This window comes from Serpula lacrymans (genome assembly GCF_000218685.1).
Source record: "Serpula lacrymans var. lacrymans S7.9 unplaced genomic scaffold SERLAscaffold_6, whole genome shotgun sequence".
NCBI classification, from domain to species: Eukaryota; Fungi; Basidiomycota; class Agaricomycetes; order Boletales; family Serpulaceae; genus Serpula; species Serpula lacrymans.
In genome coordinates this window covers 808,963-828,722 of record NW_006763295.1, presented here as the reverse complement: position 1 = coordinate 828,722, position 19,760 = coordinate 808,963, and the positions used below count along the sequence as shown (strand labels likewise).

General features: G+C 46.5%; 8 protein-coding genes across 8 annotated transcripts; 5 read left to right on the top strand and 3 right to left on the bottom strand.

Annotated features, from left to right (window-relative positions):
• Window positions 1–730: 730 nt before the first annotated feature.
• Window positions 731–2,272, bottom strand: SERLADRAFT_465403 (uncharacterized protein; the record flags this gene model as incomplete). Its single annotated transcript, XM_007317422.1, has 3 exons — window positions 731–952; window positions 1,011–1,237; window positions 1,297–2,272. Coding segments are annotated over 3 exons (1,182 nt in total), but the record flags the coding sequence as incomplete, so codon positions are not given.
• A 677-nt stretch (window positions 2,273–2,949) lies between these two features.
• On the top strand, window positions 2,950–4,883 carry SERLADRAFT_465400 (uncharacterized protein; the record flags this gene model as incomplete). Its single annotated transcript, XM_007317421.1, has 8 exons — window positions 2,950–3,151; window positions 3,202–3,474; window positions 3,530–3,648; window positions 3,707–3,744; window positions 3,796–3,973; window positions 4,028–4,100; window positions 4,153–4,304; window positions 4,362–4,883. The coding sequence occupies 8 exons, from the start codon at window positions 2,981–2,983 to the stop codon at window positions 4,531–4,533; spliced, it is 1,176 nt and encodes a 391-aa protein (XP_007317483.1).
• A 110-nt stretch (window positions 4,884–4,993) lies between these two features.
• Window positions 4,994–6,908, top strand: SERLADRAFT_465397 (uncharacterized protein; the record flags this gene model as incomplete). Its single annotated transcript, XM_007317420.1, has 4 exons — window positions 4,994–5,565; window positions 5,633–5,761; window positions 5,816–6,325; window positions 6,382–6,908. The coding sequence occupies 4 exons, from the start codon at window positions 5,058–5,060 to the stop codon at window positions 6,762–6,764; spliced, it is 1,530 nt and encodes a 509-aa protein (XP_007317482.1).
• Window positions 6,909–8,234: 1,326 nt separating this feature from the next.
• SERLADRAFT_465396 (uncharacterized protein) lies at window positions 8,235–10,295 on the bottom strand (the record flags this gene model as incomplete). Its single annotated transcript, XM_007317419.1, has 8 exons — window positions 8,235–8,878; window positions 8,953–9,309; window positions 9,371–9,451; window positions 9,507–9,626; window positions 9,679–9,685; window positions 9,748–9,920; window positions 9,983–10,030; window positions 10,081–10,295. The coding sequence occupies 8 exons, from the start codon at window positions 10,211–10,213 to the stop codon at window positions 8,550–8,552; spliced, it is 1,248 nt and encodes a 415-aa protein (XP_007317481.1).
• A 233-nt stretch (window positions 10,296–10,528) lies between these two features.
• Window positions 10,529–11,019, top strand: SERLADRAFT_387157 (uncharacterized protein; the record flags this gene model as incomplete). Its single annotated transcript, XM_007317418.1, has 4 exons — window positions 10,529–10,742; window positions 10,794–10,821; window positions 10,887–10,934; window positions 10,989–11,019. 4 exons carry the CDS (start codon window positions 10,529–10,531, stop codon window positions 11,017–11,019), a joined length of 321 nt encoding a protein of 106 aa, XP_007317480.1.
• Window positions 11,020–11,201: 182 nt separating this feature from the next.
• SERLADRAFT_465389 (uncharacterized protein) lies at window positions 11,202–13,580 on the bottom strand (the record flags this gene model as incomplete). Its single annotated transcript, XM_007317417.1, has 8 exons — window positions 11,202–11,961; window positions 12,022–12,037; window positions 12,100–12,291; window positions 12,347–12,789; window positions 12,842–12,936; window positions 12,993–13,042; window positions 13,100–13,182; window positions 13,234–13,580. The coding sequence occupies 8 exons, from the start codon at window positions 13,426–13,428 to the stop codon at window positions 11,374–11,376; spliced, it is 1,662 nt and encodes a 553-aa protein (XP_007317479.1).
• A 147-nt stretch (window positions 13,581–13,727) lies between these two features.
• SERLADRAFT_437108 (uncharacterized protein) lies at window positions 13,728–15,780 on the top strand (the record flags this gene model as incomplete). The annotated part of the gene is made up of 2 exons (XM_007317416.1): window positions 13,728–14,336; window positions 14,395–15,780. The coding sequence occupies 2 exons, from the start codon at window positions 13,728–13,730 to the stop codon at window positions 15,778–15,780; spliced, it is 1,995 nt and encodes a 664-aa protein (XP_007317478.1).
• Window positions 15,781–15,976: 196 nt separating this feature from the next.
• Window positions 15,977–19,551, top strand: SERLADRAFT_465378 (uncharacterized protein; the record flags this gene model as incomplete). The annotated part of the gene is made up of 11 exons (XM_007317415.1): window positions 15,977–16,194; window positions 16,259–16,374; window positions 16,429–16,658; window positions 16,716–16,821; window positions 16,869–17,047; window positions 17,104–17,452; window positions 17,509–18,282; window positions 18,338–18,434; window positions 18,489–18,889; window positions 18,939–19,030; window positions 19,085–19,551. 7 exons carry the CDS (start codon window positions 16,030–16,032, stop codon window positions 17,714–17,716), a joined length of 1,353 nt encoding a protein of 450 aa, XP_007317477.1.
• Window positions 19,552–19,760: the final 209 nt, after the last annotated feature.

Sequence of the window (19,760 nt, the reverse complement as noted above, 5' to 3'; positions counted from 1 at the left end):
CACTTCCCAGAAGTTCTCAATTGAACAGTTGTGTCACATGATTGGTCATGTGATTATGAAAGTCCGAAAATGAAAAGTAAAGTAAATAGTCACGTGACTGGTCATGTGACTTGGAAAAATAAAAGTAAAAGTACGAAAAAAGGTGAAGTGTAAGTAGGTACTGGTACGTCAATTGTAACATGCTTGGGCAGTACCAAGCAACCTGCCGCTGAGCCTGCCAAGGTCTGCCAACTCATTTTCAACCTATCTCATATGGGTATCTGTATGGTGATGTTTGCCAATCACCACCAGGAAGTACCAGAGTTCAACCGTTTTCGTGATGAATGTAAGGAATTAATTTTTCATCAATTGTATTAATGTCTTGGTTCTCTCATCCATTCCCAGTCACTCCCCTAGCCATTGGGTGGGAAGTCACTGCAGGTATCCTCTTCATTTCAATATTAGCTTGGATTTGCGCATTAAACACATACTCTTCATTATGAAACGCTCCATTCTACCACTTAACAGAGACTTAGGTGGTTGTTTGGTATTGTTATATAGCTTGGTTTTCTTGTTGCCTGACAGATATGACAATACCAGTGTAAGATTCATAATCCGCTACATTAATCAGATATACCAAATGTTTTCCATAACTTCAAATCCTATTTAGATAGTCTAGGCAATGATATCTTTGTATGAGTCATTATTATCCAGAGCTTTGTAGTATCATGTGGGTTTACTGATATATATCTCTCCAAAGATTGTCATTTAACTCCCAAACACATTTACTATCAAATATGACCATCTCTTTCAGATCTGGATAAAGTAGGGAAAGTCTTCGGACATAGGATTGTTGTTCCAAGTAATCCAACCGGCTTTCTATGCTACGCGGGTTGTGCACATACACAAATCGAAGGTTTGTAAGTGCAGAGGGTAGAGGTACATGTCCAAGGACAATACTATCCATTAAGCCCTATAGGTTCAATCTGTCAGTGTCTCGTGTAAAGAGCTGAAGTAAACCATTGTGGTACCTCAGCGCTACAAGAGTCATTTGTGGGGAAGCCATTGTTGTCCGCAGAGATCAGAGGCAAATATGCTTTGTCCCAGTTCTGCACCTGGAATCGTAGTGGTATTCCAGAGTCGAGTTTCAAAAGCTTTTTCGGACACATCCTGTGAGATATTTCTGTTATTTCCCGCATTTTGATTTCTTCATCAGACATAGTGAAGTCACTATCATCTTCAGAGTCTTCTGTGGACTCTGCAATAACACGGATGAGTGGAAGAGCTTATGGAGCAGCATACATAGATATCGCAAACCATTTTCAGAGTCAGAGTCACTTGGGACTGCCATGTTTCTAACCGGTGGAAGCTGTAATGTGCCCATTCTGGCTCGCATAGCACGAAGCTCCTCAGAATGTGAGATATCATACTCTGGAGGTGTCCGTTTGATATATTTGATCTCTAGCTTCAGTAGGCTAGCTCCAAAAATGGATGTCACGGTAAACAGTATATCTGGTCCTATGGGGCACGAAGGAATGGCCAGACTTTGCAGACTTGGGCTCAAAAGAGAAATTTGTGCCAATGTACTATTCAAAGTTTTGGGAGGAAAGGCATCTTCATCTTCATCGGTTATGGTGATATGCCGCACAGGGCGACCCTGAATGAACAATACTACAGACTCCATCGGCCCACTATATGAGGAGAGTAGAGGGATGGCAGTCGGAGGCAGAATTTGGGAGAGGGTCTGAGTCGTGGCACTGGAAAAGATTGTAACGACAAGTGATGTCAACTGAGGACAGTGAAGGAGGAGCTGTAAAAAGCTTTCGCTCCAGTCTTCCAGTACAAAAGTGTTTAAGTGCGTGAGGTTATTCAAAGGACCAAGTGCAGTAAAATGAGTGAAATATCTTTCCATGTTGGAGGTGACGGAGAGACTAGTCAAAGCTTCTGGAGAAATCTGCAAGATAGACTGGGATCCGAATAGCATGTTGACATGGAAGGTCTTCAAGGGAAGGGGAGTTCGAGTACTATGCTCCAGGGAGCACCTGCACATATGGGTGATGAGTGTCTCGAGGGCCGGTAGATGTTCCAGCGCTGTGCACGATGCATCATCAATACGAACTTGGTGCAGTTTCAGCAATTTGAGGTTGTGGTAAGCAGGAAGAACTGCAAAGAAAGTTGATTGTCCACATTGGGAGAGATCATTTAATAGTCGGTTTTTGGTTTCACGTATGCGGTACGTGTACGCTAAAAGTTCACCAAAGAGCTCCCAGCTTTCGACCCAAGAACGTAGTTGGTATAAAGAAGGATCTCTTGTCAAAACCTCAAAGCGCTCAATCGATTTCTCCAGCATACGCTTGGAGAACATCCAAAGCTCCGCTTCTCTCGATTTAATAGGTGGGTGGTGTTGAAGCCGCCTGAACAGTAAAGGCAAACAGATGTGACGAAACAACCAGCACGTCCGAGAGAGCTGATGAAGGTCATTCCTGTTACAATACTGCTCGTTCCAACATTCTGACCATATTTCAGTAGGAACATTCTGAACGACGGTCAGGGTGTTGAACAGTGACATGATAATATCAATGATTGCAGTCTAACATGAGTGAATCGAATGTGTATATAAGCTTCGCACAGTTATAATGCAAAGTATTAGTACGCACCTTGAACTTGGACTAAGAAACTGGTCCTGGGAAAGACGTCAAGAAGGATGTGAATAGTCCGAGTGTCTGCCAACGCCATGCAAACAAGAGCGACCTTCGCTTGTGTCACACATTCCCGCACAAACAAACTCTTTCCTTCTACACGATCACCGTCTTGAACCCAGGCTTTAGACTCTTCCAAAGCTTCAAATATGGCAGTTTTTGTATAGGTTGACCATGATGATGGTATGATGCCATACTAGTGGCATGAGTGTTCACGCGCTCGGGACCAAATATACATATTTATATATCCGATCCCTTGAAGGAGTTCAACGCCCTCACTTTGGAATTTCGCTTTCACCAACATGTCTTCAAACCAACAACAGGATTACTTGCACGGCTTCTATGGCTGGACAGACACTCTTAAAGGTGTATACTATGGGCCCGGATCACTCAGGAAAGCTCTGCCCGAGTTATTGAAAGTCTTAGGGGGCCATAAAGTTCTCATCGTCACCGGAAAAACTCTGCACGAGAAGGTGAGCATTAGTGTTTCTTATTCGAGATAAAAGTGCAGACAAAATATCAGACAGATATCGTGCGGCGAGTTGAAGCTATACTCATAGAACAAGGTGCCTATGGTGCAACATTTTTTGAGATAGGGCAGCATACTCCGATCGCTGGTATCCGAAGGGGAATACAGGCATTCAAAGAAGCAGGAGCAGATCTCATAGTCTCTGTTGGTGGTGGCTCACCAGTCGACGCCTCCAAGAACATTATCTACAGTCTCCAAAAGGAAAGTAATGGCCCCTTCCTGCGTCAAATAGCCATCCCCACAACACTAAGCGCTGCAGAATATACGGTATGTTCTGTCAGGGCGCATATAATGAATGATAATGTAGAACAACAGTCTTTAGATTGGAGGTGGATATACGGATGAGCGAGGTCAAAAAGTGTCGGTCAACGCTCCCGAGCTAGCTCCCGCTGGCATAATTTTGGATGCCGAACTCACGTTATCTACTCCTGAAAGACTTTGGTCAGCTTCTTATCTTTGTTCTTTGAATTACCTGTTGAGCGGAACTCGGAATATGCAGGCTATCTACAGGCATACGTGCTTTGGATCATGCCGTCGGTATGTTTACCATAATGGGATTACCCGATTTTACTAACCCATCTCTCCTAGAAAATCTCTACAGACCAGTGGTTCCTCTGCCGGTCAAATATCTTTGTTACTCTGCTATAGCTGATCTTTTTGAATATTTGCCCAAATCGAAGGCAAATCCTCAAGATCTGAATGTACGCCAAAGGCTTCAGGTTGCCTCATGGATGAGTTTATGGCCTATGAAGCTGGAGAAATACAGGCTAGTCATGCATTTGACACTAGATATGAATAGGATCTGATATCGACACCACAGTGCCTTGGGTTTGTCCCATGCTTTGGGCCATAAATTGGGAGCAACGTACAGTATCCCCCATGGAATCACGTCTGTGAGTTCTCTCCGTTTTCGAACAACCATCAAGTTATAATCAACCATTACAGTGTTTGACACTTGCTTCTGTTGTCGCTCTCAAAGCCAAGTACGCGAACCAGGAGGGGAAGAAGTGTCTAGCTGATGCGTTGTTTTACCTACGAGAGCCTACTACAGGGTCCGTGGAGGGAGATGCTCACAAATTGGCCACGAAGATAGATGAGTGGGTAATCTGTCTTGATGTACATCGTGCCTTGCTTATTGATTTTTGCACACATAGCCTTGTCCTGCGCCTTGGATTGCAAACCAACCTACAAGAAAACAAGGTCCCTAAAGAAGATCTTCCCAAAATTGCCAAGGGTGCAATCGGTGAACAGGAGAATGAACCGCCTATAGAGGAAGTAGAGAGGCTATTGGAAGGTATCTATACAGCGAAGAGCCTCCAGCTGTGAGCCGATAATCGAATTTTAATCTCGTTTGTATTGCAACAGACTTGTGCTGTATTCCTTCCCTGTTATCATGATGTAGGCTGTACTATCATGCGAGTTCGACAGGTCGGTTGCTTCTGCGGCGATAGCTACGAAGTTGCAGATTGTCCTGATATGTTATTTGTGGGGCGTCAGCTAGTAGCTTGCACGTTGCCAGCCTGTCTCGTGTCCAAGCTGAAGCTTGAATCTGGACGATGCCTTGTCTGCGCGTCCTGGCGGCCGCTTTCAAAGGTGTCAAACGGATCCAATAAGGTGTTCTTCTAATACATGACAGCGTCTAATGTGTATTACTAGCAACATATGATCGTGTTAGTATAACTTGAATTGGCGAGGGCATGAACGGGATATAGGCCGATATGCTGAAGTCATCTGTCAGACTTGCCTCTTGCCTCCATAGCCGGAACGAGATCCACCATAGTATTCCACAGACTTGCACGACGATAATACTGCCACTAGGCATCCAGGTTTGACACTTGTTTATAACAGCCATGTTTGCTGGCGGGTGCACAGCGTGTAGTCGCCGTGCGCTACGTGTGCGCTACGTGGCGGCGGTTATTAGAAACAGCTTGGCGACATCGACCCCACAATTATCTGTATCCAGTTCTAGCCGTTTCTCTTGTGGACCATCAAGGATATCTTTACGCCGAATATCTCGCAGTGCACCCCAGATCTTCGCTTCATCTCCGTTTCTTGAAGCACATTCGCCGTTGGGCAGCTTTAACAGTTCTAGTAGTAAGGCACCACTAAAGGTGCTTGCCAGGTCACCCTCCTTGGTTAGAGTTTTGAACCCAGGGATGTCTCAAAGGCGTGTACATTCGACAAAGAGCAAGTCGGAAGACGAAAAGCCCACCAATGGTCATCGTAAGGATCACGAGCATACCGAAAAAGCAGGCCATTCGCATTCACACTCACACTCAATATTCGGCCATTCACACTCTCATGACGACGGCCATAGCCATGATGCAGAAGGTATAGTAGCAGCATTGCAGGGTAACGGTGTGTAACGTCCACTTTAGGAGATTACATCTCTGCTCACTATGCAGTTTGACGGCTTGTGTGCTAGGAGATAGAGGGAGCCATATTACTCTCGTTGGCTTATTTGCTAATGTCATTCTAACGGGGGCGAAAGGTACCGCTGGTTGGTACATGCATTCAGCATCTTTACTAGCAGATGCCGGTCACTCCTTGAGTGGTTCGTTTAAAGGCCTTTCATCACGATACCAAGTATTTACTCCATTTCTCGTAGACCTCTTGGGTGACTTTGTCACACTTTTCTGTTGGAAACTATCACGGAAACCACCCTCAGAGCTTTATCCATATGGTTTCGCCAAATTCGAAACTCTGGGCACCACAACGGTCTCACTCCTCCTCATTGGCGGTGCTCTGGGAATCGGTTTCCATTCATATAACCTTCTAATTGAGGCATTAAGCCACGGCGTCAATACTCTCTCTCCAGGCATGCTCCACGATCTTCTGCAACAAGCTACTTCAGCAGCGCAGCAAGTGCCTGTTATAGGGCACTCACATAGCCATGTCGACGTGCTTGATCCGAATGCCGCTTGGTTTGCTGCTGTTAGTGTTCTGGCTAAGGAATGGCTATACCGAATCACAAAGAAGGTCGCGGATGAAGAAAGCAGCCCCGTGTTATATGCCAATGCCGTACATCATAGGAGCGATGCATATTCTAGTGTAGTTGCCTTGATGGCGATTTTAGGCACATGGTATTTCCCAGCTTTGCCCTTAGACCCCATTGGTGGTGAATATTTTCATTCTATGCAGCCCTACCTAGAAGGACTGACGTAGTTGAAACAGGCATACTTGTATCAGTGGTAATCCTGTGGCAGGGTTTGGGCCTCTTTGGAGGGGCCTTTCGTGAACTTACAGATGCAGGGATATCATCTCAATCACACACAGCATTAATCCAAACACTAGAACCTCTAGTTTCCCCCTCGTCGCCAATTCCCTCGACGTCTAATGGTGACCATTACGATAACCCTAGATTGCTTGCAATTCGTCATTTACGCGCCAGGCGCGCAGGGTCTTTGATCTATGTAGATCTCACAGCAGATGTCCCTGAAACACTCCATGTGCATGCAACCTCCGAGTTGGAGGAGAAAATTACTCGAGCGCTGAAGGAAGCGCGTAAAGAAATTTCGGAAGTACGGGTGAAATTCCATCCTGTACATGAGGACTAGACTCGGTGATGTGTTGGTGGTCTCTTTTTTCCGTATCGTACTCTGTAGTGTACCGCATCTCACCGTAAGTAATTTATTGTGTTCTTGGTTCTGTATCTGTAGAATCTTTGCATGAATGTCAATGGTCGTCGGTCGTGATTTGCTCAAACTCAAGTTCTGCTCACATGATCTGTGACAGGCGCGTCGAAGGCTCGCGTTTTGATTTCAAGTTCTGTCACTAGTAACTTCGCCTCCTATAAGTATCATCATGGCTGATGGGATAAACCTCAATTTTTCAGCCTCGTCTTGTTCAGAAACAGGCTCATTCAGATTACTGGAACTCCCTCCAGAACTTTGCAAACTGATCGAAGCAGCGGTGGAAAGTCCACTGACAGCACCTCCAAGGTGAAAACAAAACCAGACAGCTCTTTCGTTATTAGCAAACTCACAAAGACCTAGCTTGACAATAAAAGGACAACCAAACGAGGATGCCGTTCTCTGCACTGCAGATAAAACATACACCTTGCGATCCGTGGTTTTGTCCAACACGGTACTAGTCACCACGCCGGCACAAACGGATGGCAGCGTCGAAATACGCGACCAGTTGCATGAGATTGTGGAGCTGGTGCCTACGGTTCCGAGGATTCATAAGTTATCTGGTATGCTAAGAGGAATGGAGTATGATGAAGGGGACGAGGATATGGATGAGGAGAGACGAGTAAGCTTTACCCACCATCATCCGATCAATGTGACAGGACTTAGTAGTCACACTATCCCTCTCCACAGTCAAAGAGACCAAGGTACAGTCACGACCAAGCTCGGGAGGATATTCAAGCGAGTGATCACGAATTGGATCAAGGATTGATACAAAGACGGGTCCTTGTTATTGATGGTATAGCACGTCCAAGTTCCCTTAAGGTCTGCGTAGTGCTTACCTTGTCTTCCATTTAGGCCAATTACGCCCATTAGCTTCAGCTCATCTCAGCACAATACTGGAGCTATTAATCAACTATCTCATATCGTTGAGCTTATCACACCAGAAAGCTCCGGTAGAGGAGCTGGTGTCGACGCTGGCAGATGAACACGAGATACCAAGACAGGTTTCGACGCAAATCATGTCTTGGTTTGGAGATATCAACGAAGGCATTTGGACTATGAATGTGGATGCGATAATTAGAGAGATCGGGTTGGGCATCCTTCGCAATCACAAAGTACGTCCAGTTTTAAGCCTCGAGGGTCAATGAATGCTGAACCTGCCACCCAGGACGAGCCAATTTCCGAGCGTGACTTTATCAGCAAGTGGAAGAACATGGTTGGTGATTCTTTCGAAACAAATGTCCAGTTGTCTTTACTCCTGGTATGGTTTATTTCATTCACATCGTCTCTTTTGATTGTCATCGCTAAGCCATATCATATCATATTAGGGTAATTACCTTACAAATATCTTCCTCACCAGTGGCCCTCCAGTCCAGATGCTGAGTTACTTCCCTTCGTCTGCTCTACCTGTCGATCCCACTGCCCGGTTTGCTGATTTGTTCCTCACACGACCGCGTTGGAAAAGCGACGAAATAACCCCCTTCCTCTCCGACATCGCTGTCAACTCGAAAGAAAGAGACAAGCTGTTACTCAAATTCGGAAGAGCAATAACAGATCCGCAAGGAATATGGTACACAGCGCGCACGAGTTACAACGGCTAGCACGACACAAGTATGAACTATACATGAACAAGGAACTATTGAGGAACATAAATATTGAACAATGTTTATCATAAACTACACCCGACTGCTGTATCGCACATGCTATATTTTACTTTTTTGCCCTTGAGCGCGTCTTCGTAGGCGGACCGAAACTTCTTATTGGACTCGGCCGATAGTCTTCATCTGCGTCATACACGTCGTCCTCATTCTTGCGTTTCCTTCCCTTCTTCGTGCTACTAGACCCTTCAGAACCAATACCACCCAACTCTTTTAGCCCTCCAGGTGCTGTGACAGAGGTGATATAGTCCCACAAAACCTTCCCCGTTACGGTGTTGTTGCGAATATCCCGGAATTGATCTCTGACATGCAAGCGCATGTGGAGTAACGCTTTTGCCCGATCTTCATGAGTATGATTTCGCATTACATAGAGCAAAACACCTATACACATAAATAATGTTCGCACTAGTAAGAGGGAAACGGTGGGCTGAAAAAAAAACACAAGTAAGGCGTACCAATGAAAACAAACTCCACCGGAGCGACGCGTTTGTCGACCTTGACGAAAGCAGCGTTTAACGCAGGCGTTTTCGCTATATGCCAAAACTCGGATAACACATCACTGATTTGTTGCTTGAAGGTATGTGGAGGACTATCAACACGAACAAGCCATTTCTCTAGCTTTTGAGCTGTTGGTAAGAGATGGTCCGGAAGACCGTCGCAGCAATAAACAAACTGCGCGATGCATTGGAAATCCCGACCACGTTTGATATCCCACGTTAAAACTGATGCTAGGCCATCGTCACCATCAACATGTCGACCATCGAGAGCAGCTATCCACTCAGCCCAAGGCGAAGCGATGGCCTGTAGTTTTTCTAATGCGCACAAAACCATAGTTAGTGTGATTGGAGACATAAGTGTAAGAGATAAGCGGACCGGCAGCAGTAAGGGACATCCCTAATTGAACCCTTTGGAATATATCTCGCTCAGTTCCAGGTGGCAGTCCATGGTATTCCACTGGAGTTACAATGTTTTATCGAGCCCTATATTATGGGCGTTAAATCCAACTTACCACACGTAATCTGCTTATTACAAAACACATGCTTCCAAGGCTCTGGAATTTCCGTCTGTGTTGCTTTGCCTACCCTGCCAAGAGTATACCAGAAATTTTTCTTGGTTTTAAAGTCGCGGTCTAGACGGAACGGGTAAGATGGCGATAGGGGGCATAGCGGGAACGCACGCACGAGGTATCTGCATTCACTCAAAGTAAGTATACAGTGATATCGAAGAGGGATGGTTGGTGTGATACTCACTTGCCCGTCAAGGAATTTCTGTATTGATGTCAACCGCTGCTTGCCATCCACACATGTTCTGACCTCTTCTCCGTCATCATCTATGTGGACAGCAAATACAAGGGGAGGGATGTAGAAGTTGCGAAAGATAGAATCAATGAGTCCAATCTGTTTGGATTCCGGCCACACAATGTCTTTGAAAATGCAAGATAAGGAAAAGGAACATTGATAGACATGGACGAATTGAGAAGCTTACCTCTTTGATATGAAGGGTTGAGGTTAATTACACTTTGATGGACGAGAACTATAGGTGCTTGAGAAACATCCAGGCGAGAAGACGTAAGAAAAGCTCACCATGCAAGTCTTTCGTTGAATAACTTTTGGCTGAAGGTGGAGAAAGTTGGTCGTGAATGCGAAACACATTAGGATCTTCTGACTCCAAGTCGTCCATAAGTTCGTCAATGTCCTTATCCTGTTCATAGGACATTTTGGAGGTGTTGATTAAGCCTTGGGCTCACCGAGGGAGTTCAGAATGAAGGAGTATACAGATGGAAGCTACTAGTAAACCTGTGGGACTGTGGCACGCGCCAGTTGCTTGTTCCATACACGCTCTTAGTAAGTTAGCTTGAAGCAGCTCTCACTGCCCTTGGGCTTTACTGGCAGCATAGGGAGCGAACGTCCGGTTTATACCGCTCATCGCTAAATTAATTGTACAGTTGTAATCCTTTCCTTCCTTAAGTTTCACCAACGTCTTTCTTTGTATCCAACCGTATGTGCTTCTGTTAGCAACTGCCAGTGAAACATGTCGTCCTGGATAACCTCGCTGCTCAAACAAGAAAGAATACCAGAGGATGAAGAAGAGAGGCGACTTATTCTGGGCATTGACAGGGAACTCAAGGACATGGACAGGGCGCTGAGAGAGGTCGACAAGACGCTCATATGGACAGAACGGCTGTCAGAGGAAGAGCTTTGTAAATTTTGGAGGGATGCTGCCATCAGCGAACAGAACCGAGCTGGTGAGGCAATAGTGCTTCTGTCTTCTACGTGCTAACTCACCTATTTTGTAGCAAGATATGCGAAGAAACGTGCAAGTAGGTGAGTGCCTAGACTCAATGATAATATGGTCATGAACCAACCATTCTATGGCTTCACGAGCAGAGGGGATGTAACTTAGAAATGTGCCACCAGTACAAACCTTCAAGCTCAAGGTAAGATTGGCTTCAACGTGGGTGAGAGTCAAAGCAGCTCATCAGCTTTCCTAGGTTATGTCCAACAACCAACGAAATTCATTAATTATATCCCTTTCCTCAAGCTGTGACCCAAACTACTTTCAAAACTCTCATCTGCATATATTGTCCATGATCCTAATCTTACCATCAAACATGGCACGAATACTGTACGTCCTCTATAAAATTTTAGGGGCATACATCAAGTTTGATATTGTCACTCTATACCTTAGTCTGTCCGAGCGCGGGTTCGACAACATTAAATATATCATATATCAATATAAGATTGCAAAGTATAACTTGTGTGTGTGTATGTGTGAGTTAGTGCTCCCAAAAAACAACGAAGGAGATTATTGACGTGTGCGATTGTACAATAGTAATCATCCCATTTTTCATGTAGGTCCCTGGGGTATATAAATCATCAATGGAACTTCTTTCCACCATCATTCCAGTCTCCAAACTCGTCAGGATCATCCCGGAAGGCCTCTCGTGATCCACTAGCATGATGTCGGGTAATCGTAGCATCTGAAGATGTAGACCGACGAAGCTCGTGGTCTCCGTGCGAGTCAGCGTCATTGCTCTGTATCAAGTTCAGCCCTTCCTCTCCAGTCCTACTTGAACTTGTACCAGTGACGCCTCTCGGGAGATGAGTTTGCGACCGCATAGGATGGCTGTCTTCCTCGTCGTCACTCGCGTCCCCCACTTGCCATAGATCACCCTGTTCGTCAGTCTCACCTTCCTCCCCAGATCTCAGAGCGCGTCCTTCGTCGTCGTCGTCGTCGTCGTCTTCATTTTCCTCGTCATGCCCTGCTTTTCTGTCTGCTTTGGTCACAGCTTTTGCCTTCTTACGAGCGGGAACAGAAGCAAGCACTGGACCACCTGACGTACGATTAGATCGCTCCGGTTTCTTGTGTGTCAACAGAACAACACCCGAGATAAGGATCATCATGGAAACGAAGATGAGAAAAAGGATCCATGGTTTATATGCATCAACTTGATTGTTGAATATCTAGTTCAACATAAAATATTGTTTAGCGGATGAAATGATATGGACTGAGAAAAGGCTTACCAGGGAATCGAGGAATCTGATGTAGAATAACAAACCAACAAATGAGTATGGGAAAAGAAGAAATTAAAAAGGACTCACCCCGTAGCGGTATAGACACCGTAGAAAACGGGAACAACCAAAGTGGAGTCGTAAACCTTCAGACCGCGATTGAGACAGATGATCTGAAGGACAGCGGTGATGACGAGGAGGACGATAGTGAATATGGGAGCGGCATGACCAAACTGGTTTCCCGGGTTTTCATGGGACAGGCTCCCAGTCAACAGCTTGACGCTAAGTTAAAAGAAGTAAGCATAAGTATGAAATAAGTCGAGATGATGGGACCCACGTGGCTTTGGCGAAAACTAAACAACCACCAGCAAGACCACCTCCGCAGCATGCCCAACCGATGCCAAGCGTCCATGCAAGTTGCTTTTCGTCCTTTGGCGCCGTCCAAGCCTCTAGTTTCTCCTTCACCCATAGCATGGTTCTATCCCAGACCGTCTTCAATTTGCCCAGAAAAGTAGAAGCAGGAGGAAACGATCTCCGAGCGCTTAGGCCTGAAAAAGGCTGAGAGCTGAGATCGGATCGAGAGGCGAGTACGGCATCAAGTGATGATGTGAATATCAGCACAAATATCAGTGCAAAGGCCATGCAGAAGAAGAAACTGAGCCATCCCCCACGCCGCCAAAGGCTTGTCAGGTGGTCGACATTGGTCTCGTCGGAAAGTCCGCTGTTTATAGCACCGAATGCAACTATACCAATCACGCCGAGTACTACGATTAGGGTACCCTGAAGTTGATGTGAGTAGAACAGAAGAGAGGCCAACGAAGGAGTGACTCACATAAATATCTGTATGAGTAACTGGTGTGCCTATGAGAAATCGTGCAAAAAGGAAGTTGAAGATGAGAGATGTAGATCCAAGTGGAGCAACATATTCTAAAGAATGAAGACTCTGTTAGACAAAGGGAATGCAGTAGATGGGGAGTACAAACCAGCTCGCATGTAGTCAAGAGCAAGCGTGCTTCCAATTAACTGTGATAGGCTGTGCGCAGGATATAAGTTCGATCGGAAGTTGCACCATCATTGATAGGTCACTCACATATACAGTAACATGCCCAAGAGCCATAGCGGTCGTAGCCAATCTCTTCTACGTGAGGCCTTAGGAATAGCGCTGGTGCGCACCTGTATGAACAAGGTTATATAGAAAAGGCATGGACCACGAGGATGACCCACATGATCCAATTTCGTGAGATTCAAGCCAGCAGCATTAAGGATCGAAGCAAGAAGAATGATAGCGAGACCTATTATGAAGGCCACTACTGGACTACCATGATGCGCTGGTACTGTATCACTCTGTGTGGAATCTGCAGCGGCTTGTAGTATGGCTGACGGTGTAGGGTCGAGCGCTGTGCTTGTGGACGCGTCCATGTAAGAACGACGGGTCCAGAAAGTCTAGAAATTTAAATGGAGCAGTTATAACCCAAGATTGTTTGATATTCCTTCGAAATGACCAGTGTTGCAAAGGAGAAAGAAAGTCGTGAATGCAGTCTCAGTGGAAACCGTGTAATCCAGCGCCAACTGCCAAAACGTCGTCACGCTAAAACCGTCGGGTGGCGCCAACGGGCAAAACCACAGATGCCGTAATCAGCATCGCTCCGTGGCTGACACAAACCAAACCCTCAGGCGAGCTGCCACTCTCAGCATCCTTAAGCTTGCTCACAACTGTAATGGATCCCGTAATATCTAAGCTGCAGGAAAAGCTGGAACAGAATTCCGATAATGCAACGTTGCAAGATTTACTCTCTTCTCTGATTAACTTGCAGCAGGAATCTCCATCTAGGCCCGCTCGCAGGGCAGCTTCTCCAAGTTGGGACCTTTTGACAAGAGACTTTGAAGTGCTAAAGGCCAGGGCTATCTGGGAGGATACGGACGAAAATGCCCAACTTTTGGAGAACTTGCGTATTTTTCTTACCGCTGATTCGTCCAATCCAGAAGATGCCGTCAATGGCAGCTATCCATCCGCTTCGTCTCAGCGGTCAAACCACAATTCAGGATCTACGGAAGCCATGCCGATTCCATCTGTGATGACGACCAGATTTCCACTTTTATCATCTTCAGTTGATCCCGTTGTTCTTCCTCTCGAGTTAGTCGAACTCCTCAACCATGTTTACTTTCTACATCTCGTTGCTACAGACCCGTCAAAGGTACTACCTCCTGGGAAATCGTTGTTGTCTATGATGTCTCGCACTCATGCGCAAGGCGACAGTCAAGATGATTCCCTGTCAGGCCTACGCACCAAAGTAGAGGACATGGTACACAAAGCTTTCTGGGATGAGGTGCGATTGTCACGCTCAGCTATTTCCCATCTGGTGGGTTCTGAGGCACGCTACACAGGCTTTAGAATCTCTGTCGAATCCTGAGCCGTCTTCTCAACTGCCCCGTCTCAAACTGCTGTACAGTGATTTACAAGTGGCATTATCGCCTCTTCTACCGCCTCACCATCCAGTTCTGGTTACGATGACCGCCCCCTTGTCACCCACCTCATCACCGCTACATTCCGCCATAATGCATCTACGGGAAGTACTGGCAAGTCTTCGACAACGGTGTGCTCCTGTGCGGGATTCGCATCTTGATACTCTCAGCCGCGCGCTGGATGACCCTCCACCGAGGTCCTCGCCACCAGTCGCTCTGGCCACACTAGTAGCAGAAACCGTGAAATCGATACTGCAACTTGCTGATGTCATGAAAGACGACTTATCACAGTTCGTACTAGGGAACATGACTGAACAGCAACTGCGTTCTACTGTTATTCAACAAGCTAAAACACAGGAGCGTAGTATCATTCTCGATATCTGGAATCCAGATCGAATCTCAGAACACTGGACAACCTGGCTTGATAATATACAACAACCCGTTCATGTTCCTGAAGATCGCCATAAATGGGTTGTTCGCCTTGTACAGTCTCTGGGAGGGACATCACCTGTCTCGTGTACGCTACCTACGAAGAAAGTATCAAATTCTTCCCTTTCCAACGGTTCAACAGAAGACGAACAGCCTACGCCCGCAAACCCAAATTCGTTACCTCCAATATTCTTCTTTACTACGCCCACACTGCTCTCCCTTCAGAATTACCTGCAAGCTCTAGTAATCGCCGCTTCATTACGTTCTCTAACTCGTTTGCCTCTACCAAATTCAAGAGCAAATTCTGTCCAGGGAAATAGCCCAGGTGCGGACTTCATGGAGCGGGTCTGGTCCATGCTCAAAGCAGAAGTCGATGAAGAGGAAGGTACAGGCGATACGAAACTAGTCAATCTTGCAGACGAGGTTGTCCGCGCCAGAAGATACGCATCCACTCTTGATGCGACATCACTCGACACAGGCGAGGAATCCCGTCTACGGGCTGCCGTGGATCGTACGCTGAAACCTCACGATCCCGTCTTCGTCCTCTTGCAGAAACGGTTATTGAATGCACTAGCTGCGCGACTTGTCCAATGTCGGGATGAAGTAGTGGCAGAATCGTCTAGGGTACCTGAGCGCATGCAAACAGGCCGAGAGGGAGAACGGGCAGGCAAACGGCCGAGATTAATACTAAACCTCGAAGACGTGGGTGTTAATGGAGCCGATGCCCAGAAGGCTCCTGAGATGGTAGCTGTGAAGGGCTTCGAGGATCCTGTCCTTGCGAGAGCGGTTGGCGAGGTGTTTGGGCAGATGAAAGATTGTATAGACTGGACCGAGACAGTATGGAGCGATGTTATTGAAGGAAATGAAGTGAGTATGTGAAGGATACCTGGTTGTTTGACCTTGGAAGGGGTAATACCAGTGTTGATTTACGATTAGGCACCAATAAAGTAGATGCTACGCTAGATAACACTTTACATTGTACTGTACTGTATTCAAAGACGAGTTGTTACTAATAGTTTTGAGGTGCCCCGGGTCCCACCCATTAAGTCTGGTGGTTGAGTCATCTGCCACCCTTGACGTCCTTTTTCCTTTCCTTCACCACTGGGAAGGCTTCAATCTACGCTCCACATGCCGTCTCAACGAGATGGGAACTATATGAATGTAGATTCAGATTCCGATATCTCTCTCTTGGGGGATGGAGACGGAGACTACCACCTGCGCGGAAAGAACAAAGGGAAAGGCAAGGCTGTCGATAAAAAGAAGAAAGACAAAGGCAAGAGTAAAGCGAAGGATGTAAGCCTATTTGTCTTTCACTTCGTGTTTTGTTAACACTTATGATTTTCTTCTTTATATCTAGCAAGCGTACACTTGGGAAGCTTCGTACACGCGTTCGTGGGATACAGTACAAGAAGATGAAGCTGGAAGCTTGCAGGGCGCAGTAGAGGACTGGATAGCAAGGGGTAGGCGTCGAAGGTACGTCGCGTCGGATGCCACAACTTGAGCGTGAACGTTAACTTGTGCTTTTAGATTACTGGCACCTGCAGCCGCAATTCGTCGCACGATTATTCGACACCTTATTCTCCTACTAGACTTATCGACGTCTATGATGGATCGTGACATGAGGCCAACGAGATTTGATCTTACTTTAGAGTATGCCAGAGAGTTTATCACTGAATGGTTTGATCAAAATCCCTTGGGTCAAATTGGCGTGGTAGGTATGAGAGCTGGTATTGGTGAGCGGATAGGAGAGATGTCAGGTGAATTAAGTTATCTGAGCGCATCGCATAAAGTGAATTCTAATTTCTAATTTGCAGGAAATCCTCAAGATGTCCTAAAATCAATTGCCGATAGACATAGACTAGAACCCACGGGCGAACCAAGCCTTCAAAATGCCGTCGATATGGCGCGTAGTAGCATGAGGTACTCTGCCCAATATTCGCATTTGAGTTTAATCCTCATATATCTAGCCATCTCCCTACACACTCATCTCGAGAGATACTCGTTATATTCGGCTCTTTGACTACTTGTGATCCTGGCAACATTCACGATACGCTGGATGCATGCGTCAAAAACAAAATTCGCATCTCTGTTGTTGCGCTTGCCGCCGAGATGAAGATATGCAGGGAACTGTGTGACAAAACAGGCGGTGGGTAGGCGTCCTTACCTTTCCGAACGTGTCGCTTTATTGGTTTGTCAAGGTAGGTCAATTTGGGGTCGCCTTGAACGAAGGTCACTTCAAAGACCTCTTGTTCGAGCTTGTCCCCCCACCGGCGCAGCGTGCTATGACCCGTGCTGCAGGATCAGGCGCAACAAACCCAGCGGCTGATTTGATGATGATGGGCTTTCCTACTCGATTGCCAGATACGTCTCCAGCCAGCTTGTGTGTCTGCCATTCGGAAATGAAGAGCGAAGGCTTCCTCTGCCCCCGTTGTATGGCGAAAGTCTGCGATGTTCCGACTGACTGCGACATCTGCGGCCTGATGATTGTTAGCTCGCCTCATCTGGCACGAAGCTACCACCATTTATTCCCTGTCAAGCCGTACGATGCGATGTATGTCCCCTTAAGTTATCTTGGGTAGCTCTCTTCATTAACATACGAATATTCAGTGGGTCACTTGCTGATACACCCGATGCTGGGCTGGCTTGTCACGCATGTGCTCGTATATTCCCGACGACTGCACTCACTTCAACGTCGACCGAAGGTATGAGCCCCCTAAATCGCTACCGGTGCCCTGAGTGCCACAATGATTTCTGTGGAGACTGCGATGTGTTTGTGCACGACGTCGTCCATTGCTGCCCTGGCTGTGGCAAGTGATGCTCATTGGTAGTCTCGACTTATATACTTTATACTATCACACATTTTACATAGTGAATGCAATAAAAATGACAAAAAATGGAGTAAAGTCCGCGACCGAATAATGGAGCCAAGCACATAAATTTCTGTATTGGGCCCACTTTTAAATACCGCCTTCGGATGCGAGCCCTCCATCGCCCAAATAACTTAGACCAGTCCGTCGTTGTACCCTAATCAACACCAGCCAGTTTTCAAAATGCTGTTGCTGCCCTTTACACTCCTTTTTTCTTCTTGGTCTATCCTCGTCACCGCCGGCAGCGTCAGCAAAGGCGGCAATTGTTCTGCATCAGACAACCGTCTTGAAGTCGGCACCTATCAGTTCTACACTGACTGCGATGCAGAAACGTATTGTTCTTCGGCTGGCATCTGCGAGCTCAAAGGATGCAGAAAAGACCAATATCCATTTGGTTATGCCCAAAATTCTACTCTTCCTCCTAAATGTCCAGCTGGCCAGTTCTGCCCCGACGAGGGCGATGCTTGCCAACCTTGGCTCCCTGTTGGTAGCCCTTGCCAGTTCGACCGTGATGGTAGGATGGTTTGCTGCACATTTTATGACCGCACTCAACTGCGTTGTCCCTCTAGATCAATGCGAACCACCTCCCAACTTTCAGGAGCTCAGTGATACGTCCAATTTCGGCCGCAACTTCAATGGATCTGTCTGCTTGAACAATGCTTGCATGTATGTACTCCAAAGCCTCCTAGAGGAAATATATATGTTGATGTTCTTTCGTAGGTGGGCCAATGTTACCGTTGGTCTCAACTGCACGGTGGAGAACACGGCATATATCGCGTATGCAGGCGCGAATGAATTCCTTGACATCGTTTCTCGGTACGTCATATTTCTTTTTGTCCAATAGCCTGTTGACAAGTTACGTATGCAGTGGTAACTGTCATGTTGGCCTTTACTGTGATTCGCAGCAATTGGTGTGCATGCAGAGTATGCAACTGGGTGAAACCTGCGAAGCCGACAAACAGTGAGCCCCTTTTTCGCGAGTACTTTCGCAGTCCATTGACATCCAAGCAGATGCGCGTCATTCAACTGTCTGAGCACGGGTGTATGTGGAGATAGTGCCGATTCGCCACACCACTTTGGTGTCTGGCTGTATGTCGTCGTTTGCATTGCGATATTTGGAGGTACGTGCATCTCTGTGCTTGAAAGAACCAAATCCTCGATCAATTTTAGGTATGATTGCCACGTTGACAATTCTCTTCTTCCTCCATCGCCGTCAACGTGATTCCGAGCGTGAAAAACGTCTTCAATACTGGCGTGAACAGGTAATCCTTGCGAATTTCCTTCCGGTGGCTCCTATGCTGACTCCTTTTTTGTAGAACGCATTCCGACAGAACATCATGCAAATGCGCGAGACTGCCCGCGCCTCGATCTTGTCTCTTCCCAGTAATAGTCACAGCAACCGCAATTCAACGTACAGTCGTGCCAATTCGGAGGAATCGACCATGCCTATGCTGCAGCACTCCACGAACAAAGCAAGTGGTCTTCGTCAATATTTCTCTGACGATGGCGATTACGATGAAGGTCTTTTGATGCGGGAAGGTGGGGAGAAGATGCACAGGCTCTAAGCATGAAGGACTCTTTATATGACATTCGCAGACGCTTTTTCCTAAAACCACGGACTAACGGGACTCGGTTTCATGGCTTTCTATCTTCCAATCATCTTCTTATACTTAGAACTAGGCTGTGTCCTCGAGTGCAGATAATATCACAAGTGTTACGTGTGTAAAGCTTGACAGTGCTTTCGGCTGAGCTACTAATAATAATAAACCGGTTAATCTGTACCATACTCGATCCCAGTTACTCAGTCTAGACCGATGATTCAGATACAACCGGTAAGGTGGGAATGTCCCACTCCAACGCATCTGTGGTTCAGGAACGTTGTGGCCAACGTTGGAGCCATATACTCGACTATATTTTACAGTATTGCTAGTGACTGGGTTTGCAACTCACACAAGCGCGGCTAGACACTTGTGTTAAAAACGATCAATCGGG